At 38.2% G+C, this 18,759-nt stretch overlaps 1 protein-coding gene across 2 annotated transcripts; it reads left to right on the top strand.

Annotated features, from left to right (window-relative positions):
• Nucleotides 1-1,431: 1,431 nt before the first annotated feature.
• Nucleotides 1,432-18,472, top strand: Ca2 (carbonic anhydrase 2). Of its 2 annotated transcripts, none has more exons than XM_026382926.2 (7): nucleotides 1,432-1,808; nucleotides 3,255-3,452; nucleotides 11,180-11,298; nucleotides 11,795-11,887; nucleotides 12,923-12,985; nucleotides 14,216-14,371; nucleotides 17,662-18,472. In XM_026382926.2, exons 1-7 carry the CDS (start codon nucleotides 1,583-1,585, stop codon nucleotides 17,779-17,781), a joined length of 975 nt encoding a protein of 324 aa, XP_026238711.2. In that variant the 5' UTR covers nucleotides 1,432-1,582; the 3' UTR covers nucleotides 17,782-18,472. The 2 variants fall into 2 exon arrangements, with proteins under 2 accessions (XP_026238711.2, XP_026238721.1); XM_026382936.2 differs by lacking the exon at nucleotides 1,432-1,808 and adding an exon at nucleotides 1,826-2,143.
• The last annotated feature ends 287 nt before the right edge of the window (nucleotides 18,473-18,759 follow it).

Genomic DNA, 18,759 nt, shown 5'->3' with positions numbered 1-18,759 from the left:
CAGGGAACATCCCACAACAAGAGTCTTGGTAAACTGCAGTTTGGTGGTGCCTGAAGTTTGAGGGTTATTTTATAATCAAAATATGCTCCCCTTTCATCCATGTATTAATAAAGCCACAATCTAGCTCCACAGGAAATGAAGACCAGGATTCCTGCTGCTTTAGTAGCCTGGCTACCTTTACAGATCTTTAGAGCCCACTTGATATTCATGGGCTTTGTGCTCAACTCCCAGCATTTATCACTGGCATATTCTTAGGAAGAAGTGAAGAGTCTCACAGCAACTAGGAATCCCTCTCCTTCTGACCTAATAAGTATTTTAAAATTATGCAAGGGATAAAAAATTATTTCACTGGCTCTCAAGAGAGACTATGCAACTACAGGGGTCAAAATAAAAGTTCTTCTCTGTGAACTATATTTTGTAAATGGTCCTAGAAGTCTTAAAAATTCATTGATGCTCTTTAGCCCAAGAATTCCCTGTGACATCAACCAAAAGACCCACTTATGCAGAGGAATACAATTTTATAGTTTTAGGATAGAACAAGGAAATCTACACATGAATCATTTTTCTTTGTGGGTAGAACTGACTGAAATAAATAATAGGTAATGATTTTGTCATCGACACTGTAAAAATTTGCAGTACTACTTTATCCATTTATTTTATATAGATTTTTAAATATTAGTAATGTGATATTAAGGCTGATACAATCACAAATAGTGACATCCTACTTCAGTTCAATTCTTATACTATGCTCTCAAAAGATCACAGAGACCACAGAACAGGCCCCCCCACCCCCCACCCCTCTGTATCTTTGTGGCAAAATCTTTTGTGGCAAATAGAATTCTTTCTCCATTTAAAACGGTCAGACTTTCCCATTGGGCACAGTAATCACAGGGCCTCAGGTCCACAATAGTTTTAGGTGTCCAGGAAAATCTGCTTTCTTAAAATCAGTTTTAGGTCAAAGAAACAAGAAAAGAACTACTAATGCAAACTGCCTTACAGCGCACGAAAATCACAATGGCGCCTGCCCTAGAAAAGTCTCCTTTTTATTAAATTATTCTGAGTGATTTCCTAAGTATGCCAGATAAAAATTCCGCAGAAAGTTCCACCTCTTTGAAAGACATTCTTTTACCTGATTTTCCCTTAAAAAAAAAAAGTGGTATTTTGAGGTTTTGGTGATTTTAAATCAATATGTATTCAACCAGGAATTCACCTCCCCCAAAGTTAATTTCTTAAATAAAAGAAGTAGTAAAGTAGAAGAAAATAAGCACTTTAAGCGAGGCCCTGCTGAGCTACATGGAAATGCAATCCCAGGCCTCCTGCGGGCGCGCTGGCAGGAGACCGCGGCTCCCGTCTCGCTTTATCCCACAGCCGTCCAGCAGAGGGCGCTTGGTTCTCAACACCCAGAGCTGTACGTTCCCCTACGCCTCAAGGACCGTATCCCTATTTGCCCCAAGGTCAAAGCTCCTAACCTAGCCAGCCCCAGGCCCGGGAGACCTGAGAGTGAACCCTCGGTTGGAAACCCCTCGCGAGTCGGGCCGATGGGGCGGGACCGCAAGTCTCCAACGCCTGGGATACGCTCATAATGGGGACAGAAGATGAAGGGCACCCGGGGCCCGGGTCCCCAGCTGTCAGCGCCTCTGCCAGACTCGGTGCTCCGGAGGGGGATGGGGTGCGCATAGACGATCCGCAGCCCCGGTTGGACGGAGGAACCGGGAGCCGCCGCCACCACCACAGTCACCGCGCACCGAGAGCTCGGAGGCTCTCCCAGGAACCCGGGGCCCCGGCCACTGGCCGAGGGGAGCTGGGCGGTAAGACAGAAGCTCCCCAGCCCGGCCGGACGCCCGCCGCGAGGGCGTTTTCCCCGCCCCCGGCGCCTCGCCAGCCCAGCCCGCCCCGAGCACTGGGAGATCACCTCCGCCCGTCACCTCCTCCCCTGTCGCTCAGGTCCATCCAGGGTCCCCTCCCCCGGGCCGCCCCAGAGCACGAAGTTGGCGGGAGCCTATAAAAGCCGGTGGCAGTGCGACCCGCGGACACGCACCGTGCAGGCTCCCGAACAGCCACCGCTAGACAGGCGCCAACTCCTGCCTTGCCCCGACCGCCGGCGCGACCATGTCCCATCACTGGGGATACGGCAAGCACAACGGTGAGTGCGGGCGACTAGCGGCGCCGGGGCCCGATCCTGGATGCCTGCCCAGGCCCCGCAGCGCCCGCACCTGCTGTTTACCGCGGGCGCGGGGAGCGCGGGAGGCTCCGGAGAGCCGGAGGCTCAGGTGCGCCCCGGGCGCCAGCCTCGCCCGCGGCTCCCCTGCGCCCAGGATGCCCCCATCGCCCCAATTCCTTCGCACTGTCGAGGAATCCCGGCGTCCGCAGGCAGCGCGCAGGGCCCGGGAGAGGCAGGCGAGGCCCCCGTCCGTAGGACCCGAGGACAGTCGTTCCTGGGTCCGGAGCTGGGACACTTTAACCTGATCTAGGAGGCTGCGGGGAAGGGTAGTAACGGAAAATTTTAGTTGATCACAGAGAAATTAAGCCCCTCTTCCATCCTGTCTGCTTCAGCACCACCTGTGGCTAAGATTCCCCGCACCAACTGTCCCGGGGCATTTTCTGGAGTTGCTTTGAATACATTGTTCTGATTCTCGAGTTTCCCCCTTCATTTCTCGACTTCCAATGCTAGGGGTTCAGTGACCAAGATCCGGGCTTTATCATGGCCATAGATCTGGGTTTCCCCGAGCAAGCCAAGGGAAGACAATGATGCGTCTGGTGCGTCTTAGGCGAGCGGGGCGGGGGCGGGGGACTCCCCTTGTGGGGCTCTTGACTATTAAAGAAGGTGCATGAGCAGTGGCTCTGACCTTTCATCCAGTGCGAGGACACGAGGGAGGAACCAGGCGCTGTGTGGATACTTTGAGTGAGCTGGCATATCCCAAATCCCAGCCACAAGCTGATTTCAGTTTCTGAGAAGTAAAATGACTATGAAAATCGCTAATATTTATATGATGCTCTTTGCTCTAAAAGCTTTATGTGTATTGACTCTAATTCTCACAACATCTATAAGATAAGCTTATAATATTTTTATCACATTCTGCAAATGAGGAAACTGAGGCATAGATTGTTTTCTCAAAGGTTTTTCTAATATTAAGTGGTAACACCAAAATGGGAACTGAACTGATTGATTTTGGAACCCTTGCCTCTTTCTGGGGGTCTGGGTTTATATCCGTCCAAGCATTTGGGGTATTCACATGTGTCTTCTCACCTTTCAGGACCTGAACATTGGCATAAGGACTTCCCCATTGCCAAGGGAGAGCGTCAGTCCCCTGTTAACATTGACACCAAAATAGCCAAGCATGACCCTTCCCTGAAACCTCTGTGCCTTTGCTATGAGCAACCCACTTCTCGGAGGATTGTCAACAATGGTCATTCTTTCAACGTGGAGTTTGATGACTCTCAGGACACAGCAGGTTAGTGTTTAAAGTGTGCCCTTTAGCTAGTAGCTGTATTCCCACCTTAGTGGAAGAAGTCCAGCAGTGATAGGAAACTCTTTAATACTACAGTTTGTCTTAGTCCCTAAGATGCCACTCTAATAGGCTTCATTAGGTCCCAGACTCAAAGAAGTAGGCTAATTAATTTGAAGTTTCCTGAGACTGTGTCTCCTTTCTAAAATTCTTGGCTTCTGTGTAGGGCATAGAGTAACTGTGATCTGCCTGTGGTAAGTCACAAAAGGGAATCCCCCCACCCCCATCAGATCAGTAACAATGAAATTTGCAAAAATGTAACTTCTTAAGTTTAATTCTAAAATGTTTGTCTTTGGAATTGATGCCTTTCCCTTAAAAAAATATATGTTCATGTGCATTATTTTCAAAGTAGCAATAAGAAAAGTGATGAAAACTAGACAATTTTAAATATTAAGATTCTTGGAGAGCATTGTATTTATGATATTTCTTACTTTGGGCTAGTGTGATAAAGGGGGCAGTTTATCTTGGTCTATATCTAGAAGTTCATTCCACAAACCAAGATGTTTTATTAGAATTAGTAAACATACCTGACCCATTACCCATAAATCCAATTACCATAGGTTATTTGTAATACAGCTATTTACAGGATGCCACTAAATGCTTCTTGTATTTTATTTAGAAAAAGGAGAACAATCCCATTTAGTCATAGTAACTGCTTTTCTTGCTCACTGGTTGATTTAATTGCCAGTACCCTATTTTCCTGAGTGTTTTCCTCTGAAGGTCATTGAATGAAATGGTCTTGCAAACACGTGTTGGTGGTGACATGGGAGTGGGGTGGGTGAGTTTTGGAGTAATGGTCTACAATACTAATGTATTATATAGTATATAATTAAAACTAAATAAGTCAAGTAGCTGTACAGTATATTCAGTTCAGTTTTGAAAAACAACATTCATCTTCCCCTATTTTAAAAAGCTTTGGACACTTGGCTTTCTAAAACAGTAATTCTGGAAGACAATTTAATTAGATATAATGTGGAGATCATTTGAGAAATGTTTTCAACCTATGTACATGTTCCCTATGTATTTCTCTTAGTATACACAGACACAGTTAGACATACAGACAGACAAACAGGAAACATACACATGCTCTCTCTCACACACACACTTTCTGGCATTATGATTAAAATCAAGTCGAGGATATACATTGATGATGCGTCTCCAGTAATTCTTGCTTTTCCCAAGAATTTCTCCATTCCAAAGAAACACTGCTCAACTGATTAAACATAAAACAATTTCCTTTTTCTTATAAAAACTACCATATATTTATAGTATGGTCAATGGTCTCAAGATTTCTATTATATACATAAAGGATGATATAAAGTTTCATGTTTAGTCATATAAAAACCAAAACAGATGAGCTACTTTAGTCCATAGCTGACAACTATTTTTTTAAGGCCACAATTATTGGCAACAGATACAATGTCAAACCAACTATTTACCTTATTGGATGCTACATAGAAATTGCATAGTTAATTTTTTTAAACAATGAAGAAACAAATGGAACCAGATGAAGTAGCTCTTTATATATTCCTTACAAAGGAGACTGTGAAAATAAATTATTCCAGTAGTGTGCATTACTGGAAAATGGATTTTAGCCTATGGTAGGATGGCTGTGAGTGCCAATTGGAATCCAACAGACCTGGATTCGAATTCAAGCTCTGCCACTAACTATCTCAGTGATTTGGGGAAGGATAATACCTTCCCTAAATTTTAAGGTTTTTAAATTAAAAGTGGAATAACAGTAGTATCTGCCACCGAGGAAAGATTAAATAGGACAGTTTGTATGAAGCACCTAGCCCAGTGCCAGGTACATAGCAGTTCCTCAGCAAACAATTATTAGGCAATTGCTGTAGCTGTTGTACTTGTGATAAAATTCTGAAGAAACCTTAATTTAATACCATTTAGGGTTACTTCCTACACTTGGTAGTTTAAAATTTTATTTTTATATATTCCCAAACATCTGACTTATTATTTTAAATATGCATTGATTCTTTTTATGAAGTTATATAGTTTGAATTTTATCATGTATATATATAACCTTTCTACATAAGCAGTAACTGATTAGACCTAATCACATGTTTTTCAGCTATTTCTTCTGGGGAATAATGGCCATGTTTAGATAATGAAACATAATACAAACTAATGGATTAGGTAGGGGTTTTAACACATGTTTTAAGAGACACATGTATTATCCAGCCAGTTCTTGTACAAAAAAAAAAATTTGATTAGTAACATAGATTGAACACTTGATAAACTAAGTGTCATGAAGGCAGGATGGGTACTTGGGTCCCTTCCTCATCCCCAGAGCTCAGTGTGGGCTGAGACTGCCTAAAATAGAAGGACCCAGAAACAACAGACACTGAAAATTACTTTGATAAATACAAGAAGACAGTATTCCAAGGAACTGTGGAAACATGAGGGAGGCTTAGGAGTCTGAGTAGTCAGGAATTTTTGGAATAAATAGTCATAGGTAGAGACTTGAAGGATTTTGATGTCTTGGGAGAGATTCCAGGCAAAGGGAACTAGGAAACACCAGGGACCTAAGAAGAGTACACAGTATGTACTTTAGAAAGGCAAGAAAGTATACAAAAACAAGGGTCAGCAATGAGTATTAGAAAGACTTAGTTGGGAGTGGTGGCACATGCCTGTAATCCTGTAACTCAGGAGGCAGAGGCAGGAGGATGCAAGTTCAAGGTCAGCCTGAGCAACTTAGGGAGACCCTGTCTCAAAATAAAATAAAAAAGGCTGGGGAGGTAGCTCAGGGGTAGAGCACCTCTGGGGTTCATCCCCAGTAACCCCCAACCCCAACACACAAAGACTTGTTCTCTCTTGCCATGAAAGATTCCTTTGTAATTTTGCCACGTTTCTCTTTCAGTCATTTTGGTTAAACAAGTATGAAGAATATACTAAAATTTGATATAAATGGAAAATCCATCTACAGGGTTGATTAAAAAATAACAATACCATGAAGAAAAATAGCCTTTATACTTTATTTATTTCTTAAAGAATTCTAGACTCAAAGCTGGAACAAATGGTAGAGATCCTGTAGTCAACCCACTTAAAATAAACATGAAGAAACAGAAAGCTCGAGTTTAAATAACTTGCTAAGTCTTCTCTTGCCTAGTTTACTGGAAAGACTAAATGGCAATCTCTTAAAAATAGAATTTGAATGATAATCATAGTTAACGTTTAGTTTGTACATACCAGGTTTTGGAAAGCTAATGTACTTTTCTTACACTTACCTTTAAAAATTATTCATTCATTTTGGTCACTTAATTGTTTTAAAAATTAACCATTTAACAGCCCTTTAGTTAGGAGTGATCTTTATGGTGTTAATAATTTTAGACATTCTTTACCTCTTATTTTCTGCATTTAACTGCTTCAGTTCATATACATTTCTCCTCCTTTGATAAGATTTTAGCCTTCTAGAACTTCCCATAAATTTAGGTTTTCTAATATGTCCTAATGTAACAATATAACACCTTAAGTCCTTGGGTGTCAGGAACTGAGCTGGTTGAGTTTATTGTTATGTTTACATTGGAGATAATTCTTTTTAACAAAAAATAGGATGGAAATAAGGGTGGAATTATAGGCTTTAACTGGAAGCTTAGGCTCAAGTTCTCATCAGTTTTCTAAACCCCTTTAAATATACCACCTTGAATTAATGAAAAATTGCTAATCCTGTTAGGTAATTTTTAAGTTATTAAAAAATAACTCTCCCAGCTTGAGATGTTTTACTGCCAGATTTTTTTTTTCTGGTGGAAAAGAATACTAGTCAAATTATTTACTCCTGCTAACTTATTAACTTATATTAATGAGTTTAGAACTGTCCTGCTTTTTTGCAAAGTTATGGCAAGAATTGAAAGCCAATGCCAGAATTATTGGGCCAGCTTATTTTTAACTCCCACCTGATTTCTGTTTTATGTATTTATTTTTGAAATTGGAATTTTTAAATTTGTTTATTTCAAGAAAAAAGAAGGAAGGAAGCTTACCTGTACTCTTTTCAAGCAGAACATTGTCTGTTTGACATAATGGGTCTTTGTACAGGGATCCTGCTTGATTTTCAGGGACTAGCTTTTGAAGTTGTAAAATTTTCCTTTCACAAGCAAGCATAAATTAAAAGGAACCTTAACAACCAGAAATGAAATGAAAGGGCTTTTCATGTGCTCAGTTAATGGGATCAGAACCCTAAATAGCTGGAAAACTGACCAAAGCCTTTTAAGCGTACTAGTTAATTATGTTAATCAGTATCAGTTTTACTCCTATGCAATTACTGTATGAGTTAAATTAAACTTCCATTTTCTTGAATTTTGACTGCTTAATGTAGTTGAAAGTGACAGCTAAATATCTCACTGAAAAGAATTAAAATATGGGCATTTTTCTGCTAGTTTTGTCTGCACTGACATGAAGTCCTAGGATTATTGGCTACTGTCAACAAGCTAAACATGTATGATTTAATCAGTAGTACATATAGTGATGTATGATTTTAAGATGTTAAGATATTCACAGAGATTATTCAGCTCCTAGAAATGCTATGTTTTCTGTGGAATTATTGATTTGCTTTATTAACAAAAAATTACATATATTTTAGTTTTTAAACTAAGGATAATTGGGAGTAGTTTACTTAGCTCTTGGATTTAAGAGAGATTATTGACATACACTAAAGGTCTTTAGTTTGCTATTTGAAGATGTCTTAAGAAGTAATAGTGATTAGGGTGAAAAATATCCCAAAATGCTAAATTTTAAATTTCTATTTTTGTGGGAAGTCTGATTTATTTCAGTATTACTGAATCTCCTATTTTTAACAAAAATAAATAATTTAACAATTTTTCAAGTAATAAACACAGATCATTCTATAATACCATACTTAGTGCTTATATTGTATTATATATACATATATAATATTTAACTGATGGCTGATCATGAAAATTAAAATTGGAGTCCTTGATGTTGTTATTTGAATTTAAATTAAATTTTTGGAGTTTGAAAAAAAAAATAGAAAGCCTCACTATATCTCTCTATCCCTCATGGAACATGTTTCTGTGATATAGCAAATCATACACTTTGTAGAGTTCTACTGGTCTGGCTGGATTATACAGAAAAAAAATGTACACTCGGTAAATTCTGCCCCTTCCTTCCTTCCTTCCTTCCTTCCTTCCTTCCTTCCTTTCTTTCTACCAGGGCTTGAACCCAGGGATGCTTAACCATTGAGCCACATCCCCAGCCCTTTGTAATATTTTTTTAATTTTGAGACAGGGTCTTGATAAGTTGCTTGGGGCCTCAATAAGTTGCTGGGGCTGGTCTTAAACTTGCAATCCTCCTGCCTCAGCTTCCCGAGCCACTGGTATTACAGTTTTGAGGCACCATGCCTGGCAATTTTCACCATTTTAAAAAATATATATTTTTGCATTAGAAAGAGGTATTTTTTAAAAGCTGGGACAGTTTAGAAAATATCATATAGCAATTTATATTACAATCCAGGCCTATTTATTTATTTATTTAATCTCCTATATTTAACCAAAATGTTGTCATTTCTGTTTCTCAAAAAGATATATGCTACCTTTATCAAGAGTTTATGGTAATTTATTATTATAACAATGTTTTTCAGTTATATAATTGATTAACCTCATTGCTCAGAATTTGCTGAGAAATAACCAGGTAAAGAAGATCAAACCCACTGCTTTTTGTAGTAATTAAATTTTAATGATTTAGTAACCCTTCCTAATTACAGTGGGCTTCTAAATGCATAATAAGTTTTCTTTTAACAGGGACTAAACCCAGGTATCTGGTGAAAACCGATAAGCACTGAATGTATTTAATCACTGAATACAGAACACTTTTTTTTTTTTCCTGCTTGTTTTTCTGGTGTTCACAAAGCCTTTTTAAGTAAAAGCTTATATCTAGCTCTTGCCTAATTCTAAATGTTCTATGAAACAAGTAAATTAGGTCACAATTTTAGGGCCTACAAGAAAGAGAATAACAGTAAGTTTTATTCTCTTTAAAATTTAAGATCCTGGTATGATTCTCTACAGGAGGAAAGGAAATACATTTAGAAAGATCAGTTATCTCAGATGCTTTAATATAGTTTTATTTAATTTGTTTTGTCACTTGATAGCACTAATGATGTTACAAATGGCATCTGATTTTTACAATCAGCCAATTTGTTCCTTAAAGAGTTATTATAAAAGAATTTTCCATATAGACATTTTATAAATATGTATTTCATTTTTAAGGGTATGTTATTGACAAAGAAAAGGGATTCTTCTGTTTCAGAGAAAGCTTGATATTGGGGCTAAGGCTATTCTTTCTATATGGAATTATCAGACAAATATAAACTTTTATGATTTGCTTTTGTGTTTCAAGGGATGTAATTTTATCAGAATACATTCAAATTTGTGTTTCTTAATAGATCTGTAACATAACATCATTTATCATTCATTCTTTCTGTTTTCATTCTTCTTATTTTTTCTAACCTATTATAAAGCAAAGCTGGCAACCTGAATATATCAAAAGCCATAGAAAAGCCATGATGCCTAAACAACTTCCATCCAGTTTCATCTTTTACTTTGAATAGATGAATGGATGTTGCTACCATCTGAGCATATTTAAGTGAAATGAAGCGAACAAACTTTATTGTACAGACTGGGTCCCTTTGTCTTGAAAATCCAAAGTAAATTTGAGTTCACTATTTTTTGAAATTAAAAGTGAAGGCTAATAAAAAACTTTTAAAGCAACAGCTATTTTAATTTGAGTACTAGGTAAATAAATTGTAGAACTAAGTTACTTGTAAATATATATATATATATATATATATATATATATATATTTATATATATATATTCCCACTAATACATATAAGATAAACAAAGAATTTTTTATAGCAATTTCCCACTATTATAATCTTCTCTCAAGACACAACTTGTTAATTATCTACAGATATATACAATCTAAAAATGTGGTTTCTGGTACTGATTTTACTGAATAAAATTAAATTAATACCAGGAATGGTATAATCTGGGTATAGTTATTATACACTTTTAAGTTCTTGGAGATAACAAAGCATATAACACTGAACATAAAAGTTGATGTGTACATTATTAGTGAAGAAATAAATGAATATATCCATTTTATAGGTGAGGAAATAAAGTCAAAGAGGTTCATTAAAATTTTAAGGAGACAAAACAGGTTAGCAGGAGTGTAAGGAGAATTAGATTTTATAAAGTTAAGATCGATAGAATGTATATTAATAAATTTAAAAATTCTGGTCTTAACTGGGGTCAGAGGTCCGTGAAATACGTCCTAGGGCAGCCATTGGGTAGTGTCAGATGCAAGGTCCCCTGTTTGCATGTGTGTGCAGAAGAACAATCCGTTGGCAAGTAGCTGCCTGGACTCTTCATCCTAAGTGATGCACAGAGGAATTGTTAGTTACACTTAAAATTTCCTCCTGGACCTGAACCTGTGATTCCAAATCAACCCACAGGAAGAGGTACCACTGTGCTCAGCAAGCAAAGATTATGAAGAGCTTCTATACTTTACCCAACACACATGAAGTAATATTAGCAATGTGTGTTTCATGTGTGGATGTACGAGTATGCATGTATGTGTGTATGCATGTGTCCATGTGTGTATGTATGTGTGCACAGATATATTATACACATGCATTTTAATTTCAGCGCTGAAAGGGGGACCCCTCGATGGCACCTACAGATTGATTCAGTTTCACTTTCACTGGGGCTCATCTGATGGACAAGGTTCTGAACACACTGTGGATAAAACAACGTATGCTGCAGAGGTAAGATATGGCAACAACAAAGGTTGTAAATGGCTAGTTAGCATTAATTTTAAAAGCTCAATTTTGTAAATTCAACTCACGCTAAGTGAACCACTTCTTTTGCAAAGGCCATTCATGTTTGCTTCTTATAACCTTTAATTGTAATATTACAATTAAGGCTAAAAAGCTTTCTCTAGTGTCCCCAAGGACAACATTTACAAAAAATAAATAAATAAATAAATTCAAATGGGAGGAATTTGTTTTAGCATAAATCTAGAAAAAAATTTGTGCCTTCTCTCAAAACATGTCTTCATCTTAGAGCTGTTGATAAAATCACTTGCTATTCTACCAAGTAGCAGATAATTAGATTGAAAATGAAGGAAAAGCTTTTATTGAAAATTATCCACCATTTTTCTTTAGTAACTATTAGTTAAGGAGAAATGATCACTGGATTAAAGTCTGCTGGCTTTTATCATGTTAATCATTCACTATGATTTTTTGTCTTCTCTGACTTTAGCTTCACTTGGTTCACTGGAACACCAAATATAAGGATTTTGGAAAAGCTGTGGAACAACCTGATGGGCTGGCTGTGTTGGGCATATTTTTGAAGGTTAGTTGGTGGCCCAGTTCTTTTTCCTGTTTTCAAGAAAGATTGACCAGACAGAACATTTCCAACAGGTGTTTTACAAAAGAGCTGAGGAAATGCCGTTCTTTGGCCCTGAAGTGTTTTCAGGCTTACTTCTCCCTCCATTTCTCCATCTTTTTTTCTGGAGGGCAGAAAGACAAAAGTGGGAGGTGTTGTTTAGATAGTATTTACATGGAAATTAGAAGAACAGAAAGAAGTCAACTATAGATGACTAGTAGGTATGTGTTTTGTTTTAAATTAACCTTAGACTAAGATCACTAAAGTATTGTTTGATGATAGACAACACTCAAGTAAGTCTGAGTTCTGGAGGGCTCAAAGACAGACTCTGTATTGGAGAATTTCAGCAACAGTGGGACCTTACAGGTTGAGCTGCCCTCTGGCCAGTTGTAAAGAGGAGAGTCAAACTGTCTGGACTGGCGATTCCCTATCTCTGACATCATATTGACGGGGTGGGGTTTGGGGGGGCTGCAGGTATTTTGAAGTCATCCCAGGATAACACAAAGAAGCAGGAGCTGCCGAACCTGCTGGGACACAACCCTGAGAAACTTTAAAATGTATGGCCTTGAAGGCAGTGGCAAGGGGTGGATTCAGTGACTACCAAGGAGTCAGAGACTCAAGGTAGGGCATGGGGGAAGCTGAAGGACAAGAGACTCTTTATAAAGAAGGAACGGTGGTGTTGTAAAAGCCTGCAAGGAGGAGAGGGAAGGAAAGTGCTTGAGGGTAGGCTTTGCTGTAGCAATTGAATGTCACTGGGGACTCCTGAAAAGATTGTTTCAGAGTTAACTATAGGGCAGAAGCAGAGGCAGGTTGGGAAGTAGCAGTAGGGAAGTCCAGGGTGTCAGTGCCTTCTAGCTAAGACACTGACAGATCACTGTGGTATGTATAGAGTGGTAGATTTTGCTTCACTTCTTAGAGAACTTTTATGATAGTGCTGCCCAAGTTAAAAATGCTAGAGCGTCAAATTGGTTATATTATCTTCCTCCTTGTGTTTTTCTATAGATTGGCAGTGCTAACCCAGGCCTTCAGAAAGTCCTCGATATGCTGGATTCCATTAAAACAAAGGTAAAGTTTAATTTTCTGCTGCTTTTGGGGGTGTCCTTTTTTTCAATACTTTATTGGTTTTAGAAATTTCCTTTGATCAAGTTTTATATTGCCATGTGGTATTTGGGTGAACAGTTAATGAAGGTAAAATATTGCTTACATATTTTCTTTCTGCAAAAAGTTAACCCTAATTCTACTAGAGCTCTAAAACTGCCTTTATTGAATCTTGCTTCTAATCATTTGAATATCCTAATGAAAGAATTGGAGAATCTCATGATTGCAAGGAGGCTGAAAGATCATCTGGCCAAATTATCCACTCATTCATACAGCAAATATTTGTTGAGTACTTCCTATTGTCAGTCCACTTTGCTAATCCAGGAGATACAATGATGAACAAGACAAACAAAGTCATGCTTGTTGGAGATTTATGTTCTGTGTTTAAATCCTCTCTGTAACAGAGCTGTGTTTGAGGTCAGTGAGAATCTGCTTAAACACTAAAGTCACTCCCAGTGATGGGAAGCCCATCACCAGGGGCAGCCCCAGCTGTATAAAGCTTATCCTCAAGTTGAAACAGCATCTATCTTCTGAAATGTGCAACGTCCACTCCTGGCCTGATCCACTTGAATCATATCTTAAAGACCCGACTCCTCTTCCACATGACCTTAGGGTTTTCACCTACCCTAGGATAATTATCTCTAGTTCCCTTTAGTTATTCTCATAGGACATAGTTTTATCTCTTTGAACAACCTTGTCACTCTTCCAGGAAAGCTTTCTTGCTTTCATCTATTGATATTCAGTCCAGAGCCAAACACAGTTTTTTAGTTCTGATCTAGCTGTCAAATAGCGTGGCAAGACAGTGGCCTCCTCTTCAAGGATAATATATTTCTGTTACTGAAATCTAAAATTTTTAAAAATTTATTTTTGTGGCACCAGTCACATTTAAAATACCAGATGTGATCAGCTAATGACTTAATGGAAAACATAAATGAATATGTTAGAGGACAAAATGAAAAATGAACGTGTGAATATAATCAGTTCTTGCTCACACCTGCCTAATCAATATGTCCAAGTCAAATGCTTTCTATTCATTTCTTTTCACTTTGTTTGCCAGCATATCTGGAAATAGTGTATTAAAAAAACAAAAAGGTTTCTTGCTGTTCCAGAGGAGTAGATTTATTTATCTTTTGCAGTCTCCTTTCGCCCTCCTGTTCTGATCACATGACAAAATTAACCTGTGGGTTTGCCTGGCAGGGTAAGAGCTCTGACTTCACTGGCTTTGATCCTCGTGGCCTCCTTCCTAAAAATCTGGACTACTGGACCTACCCTGGCTCGCTGACCACCCCTCCTCTTCTGGAATGTGTGACCTGGATTGTGCTCAAGGAACCCATTAGTGTCAGCAGTGAGCAGGTCAGTTTTCTACAGAAAGGTCTGCTTGGAGACATTGAGTGTTTAGTGGAGGTGAAAGAGTTTGGCCTTTGGAATGAGTCCTCGTATTTGATCCTCCTGCTGCTTCTAGCCATGCAACTAGTATCTGCAGCACTACTCAGCAAGTAATCGCATTCAGCAAATATTTGTTGTTATTAGCCATGGCCCCAGGCACAGTTTGTTTAGTTTGTAAAATTGGAGGTTCATTGTGAGGATTAAATGAGAAAAGTATCTTTCACTATTGCATGTGGTTTTTTTTTTTTTTTGATCAGCTATGAGGAAATAATGACTCAAAAAAAAAAAAAAAGAAATGAGATTCAAGGTTACACAGATAGCAGTGAAAATTCCCAACCCACTGCTCACTCACATAGAAGTTTATGCAGTTTCATTTATATAAGAATGGATTTCTGAATCCCAAGGAAGGTGAAAGTCGTGCTTTGGAGAAAAAGTATCTCTCAGAATTCAGGGGGTTTGTTGCAGAGACTCAGAACAGACACTCTTACATTACCTGTACAGTGTAGATGGTCATGTTCAAGAACTAATGCAGCTTCTCAGGGATGAGCATCCACAGAAGTGGACACAAAAGGATTTTTCCTGGGCTGTCACATAGCACACAGATAAAATGTGGAAAATGGACATTTCTTAGGATTCACAAGAGGTTGCATCATGAATAATTTAAGGAGAGAGTCAGCAATGGGCAGCTTTGCAAATGACAAGTGTTTGAATAGTTGTATGATTTAAGCCTACAAAATTTTGGAATCGTAGAAATTTAGATATGCAGTGTGCAAGAGAGGTTGTGTTTGTCTGACTTTCTCATTTTGCTGTCTAGGTTGTGTTGAAAAACAGAGGTTCAGGAAAATTGAAGTGCTTTCCACCCACCTAGCTTGTGATTAAATCAGGTCTGGGAGCAAGGACGCTCTATTCTTGTGTTCTCCTTTAGAATATTAACTTATGAATACTAAAGATATTTTTTAGATTTCTTTAGAGGAAATCTATATCTAACTGGAAGCTTACTTTGTAGTATATCAAAATGGGCCAAAAAAATAATATGCTTGACTTGAAAATTGGCCTTGTTGTCATACATTTGAGCAACCCTACTGAAGTAGTAGCAAAAGCAAAGATTATAATGCCACATCTTATTTGAAGATGTAGTGCTTGGGTTATGGTTTATTATTATTATTATTTATTATTATTATTATTATTATTATTATTATTATTTTGGTACTGGAAATTGAACCCAGGGGCATTAAGCCACTGAGTACATCCCCAGCCCTTTTTTTTTGTTTTTATTTGGAGACGGGTCTCACTAAGTTACTTAGAGCCTTGTTAAATTGCCGAGGCTGGCTTTGAACTTGTGATCCTCCTGCCTCAGCCTCCCAAGAAGCTGCTGGGATTACAGGTGTGTACCACCATGCCTAGCCTGGGTTATGATTTAAAAACATGAAAATTCTTTTTTTTTCCTTCACTGAGAACAATTAAGCTTAAGATCCAAAGTCTGCCATTGATAGCTATTATGACAAATGGATTTATTATGTACACACACACCCATACACAAAAGTATCCAGAGAGATAAAAGCTATTGAACTGACTCCATTAGTCCTTGTGCTCTGAATTGCCTTTTAAGGTAGAAAGTGATATTAAACTAGAAACATTGCATATATTAGCACAATAACAATAGTAGGGATATTCTTCATATCATATAACACAGAAGGGTCATGTTCAGATTAAGTAAGCCAGAATTCTGGTTCTTTCTTTTTGTGATTCTCTTTATTTACCTTGATCATTAGTAACTTGGTAGATGCAAAAGCACTTTGAACATCATATCTCCAGGTACAGTCACCTCAAGGAGGAAAGAAAAAACTCTTCTGTTAGTTCCCTAGGAACAGGGAAGCCTTTCTTCAAAAGCCTTCACAGCCTAGCAAAACTTTCACATCCCACTTCTAACCCAGTCCTCAGGAAGGGAATATGATTGCCATGGTCAGTTTAGTGGCTTAAAGGGATCTGACAGATATCTATCAATGGTCAAGTGTGGGGGAACTGAATGTTAGGTATGGAATATAAAAGGGCCTGCTACATTCTGCTGCCTTGATTGGCTTTACTCAGGCTTTGTCTCTCTGCTGCTAAAATAATGAGTCAAATTGATCAATGTGAGAATATAATTTAAGTGGTAGAAAGGAAATATTCATCACTTACACTGGATTGATAAAAATTTTTGACTTAATTGTACTTTATAAGCAGACTCTAACTCTTTATTTATTTATTGGTATTTGGGATTGAACCCAGGGATGCTTAACCACAGAGCCATATCCCAGCCCTTTTTATATTGTATTTAGAAACAGGGTTTCACTGAATGGCTTAAGGCCTCCTTAAATGGCTGAGGCTGGCTTTGAACTCATGATCCTCTTAGCCTCCTGGGCCACTGGATTACAGGAGTGTGCCCCCACACCTGGTGACTAACTCTTTCATATTGCTAGAATTCTGTTGTGGTCAAAAAACCCTAGATGCCCTTAAGAGAGAGTTTCCTTGCATTGCAGTACCTGTAAGGTAGTCAGATACCTTACAGGTAATGGCCTATATCAGTGTTGACTTCATGGGGATGATTGGAGATATATTACTGCGCAGAGATCAAGTTAAAGTCTACTGGTTCATGTGCTTCTGCATTGGCCAAACCATCTTTCTTCATTTAGGGGAAGGGGGACTCCACTTTTCAAACAACCTCAAAGAAGGTGGGATATTTTCTGACTGTTGCCTGTGTCACAGCATTGAGCCAGGACATTGAAACAGATGTAAAAGGGAATAAAAATCAACCATGACAAGGGCTTGAAATCCCAGCATGGGAAAATACATTTTTGTGTTTCTATATATTTAAGCAGAATGCCAGCTTATCTGTCACTCAGCCCATAGAGTTTTCAGATCCTGGGCCTTTTATCTAATTGTACAGATGTTGTACTTTTTCTTCCCTGGGGCAAAAAGCAAAATTTTAATTTGGATTGAGAACTGGTATTTGGTACATAATAAAGGCATGGATTTATAGACTTTGCTGTTTGATTTAAAATGAGAATAAGAAAGCAAGTTTAGATTCTGGGTATTTTTATGAATGGATTTGTTACATGAAAGCATACATGCACAGTCCACGTGTGATTATGTATCTATTGAGTTTGGCTATTGATAGAAGGTACTTGAAATGTTGGGGAATGTATGTCAACACTTAACACAAGCACATACGTAAATAATATTGTGAAACTTTAAAAACTTTTTGCTATGTCTTTTAGATGTCAAAATTCCGTCAACTTAACTTCAACTTCGAGGGTGAACCTGAAGAGCTGATGGTGGACAACTGGCGACCAGCTCAGCCACTAAAGAACAGACAAATCAAAGCTTCCTTTAAATAAGATGGTCCCAGACCTGGTACACAAACAGTCAATCTTCAGATGTTTCCCTTTAGCTAAGCACAAATCTACCTTCGTGATATGGACCCTGGCTGCTTTGTGTCTGGTTTTCTGGACCCTTCATCTCTCACTTGACATGCTTACTGGATAAATGTGAAGAATTAGACCAAGTGTCACCCTTGGCAGAAGTGTTGTGGTGGGGTGCTTCTCTACTTAAGGTATCATCTTTCTATAACAGGAATTTAATATAAGGGATAGGAGTGAATGAAGCACCTTGACTTTGTTCACAGCACAGAGGGTGATGAGCACTCAACTCACAACTGTTTGTTGAAATGCTATTTTTAAAACATAGAAAAGTGGGATGATTGAGTGCAAAGCCATACAGAGACCAATGAAAGCAAATCAGGTAAAATAGTCACAATTTTATGTAATATAAATCAGATAAAATACATGTTCATGATTCTAAGATGTTAAAGGAAAAACTTTTAAAATTCTTATATATTTGTAGCAAAGTTATCTTCAACATGAATTATGTTGTAATTTAGTGATTTTTGAATTCTAGAGATGTAAAAGAAGTACGATCTATAAAAAATGTTATAGTTGTGGTACAGAGTATATTTCCATTCAAATGACATATTATAAATTAACAAATATTGTATTTTAGATATATTCTGTAATAAAATTCAGAATTCTGTTTGAGTTATTATTTTTGCACATATGGCAGTGGGCAATTATGGAGGAACAAATGTCTAGTTTCACAATCCATATCAATTCATTGTTAATAATGAGCCATCATAATTGGTGTACTCCTAATTGAAGGAGTCCCCTTTAAGAAAAACCCCGGAGGTCATTTACTATTTGCCAACCACTTACTCATCTAATCCTCATGACAATCCTGTGAGGGTGAATCCTGCAAGGGAAGGAGAACTGATGATATGAAATGTAGCAAGGTAGAGCAGGGAAGGAAGGGTGTACACACAG

The sequence above is a fragment of the Urocitellus parryii genome, chromosome 7 (assembly GCF_045843805.1).
Source record: "Urocitellus parryii isolate mUroPar1 chromosome 7, mUroPar1.hap1, whole genome shotgun sequence".
Taxonomy (NCBI): Eukaryota; Metazoa; Chordata; class Mammalia; order Rodentia; family Sciuridae; genus Urocitellus; species Urocitellus parryii.
This window is presented reverse-complemented; position numbering and strand designations above follow the sequence as displayed.

Bases quoted from the DNA above. Each gene is read 5' to 3' on its own strand.
- Ca2 (XM_026382926.2), top strand. From the start codon at position 1,583: ATGGGGACAGAAGATGAAGGGCACCCGGGGCCCGGGTCCCCAGCTGTC. The intron at 3,453-11,179 runs GTTAGTGTTTAA...TTTTAATTTCAG, and splicing joins TGACTCTCAGGACACAGCAG to CGCTGAAAGGGGGACCCCTC. The intron at 11,888-12,922 runs GTTAGTTGGTGG...GTTTTTCTATAG, and splicing joins TGTTGGGCATATTTTTGAAG to ATTGGCAGTGCTAACCCAGG.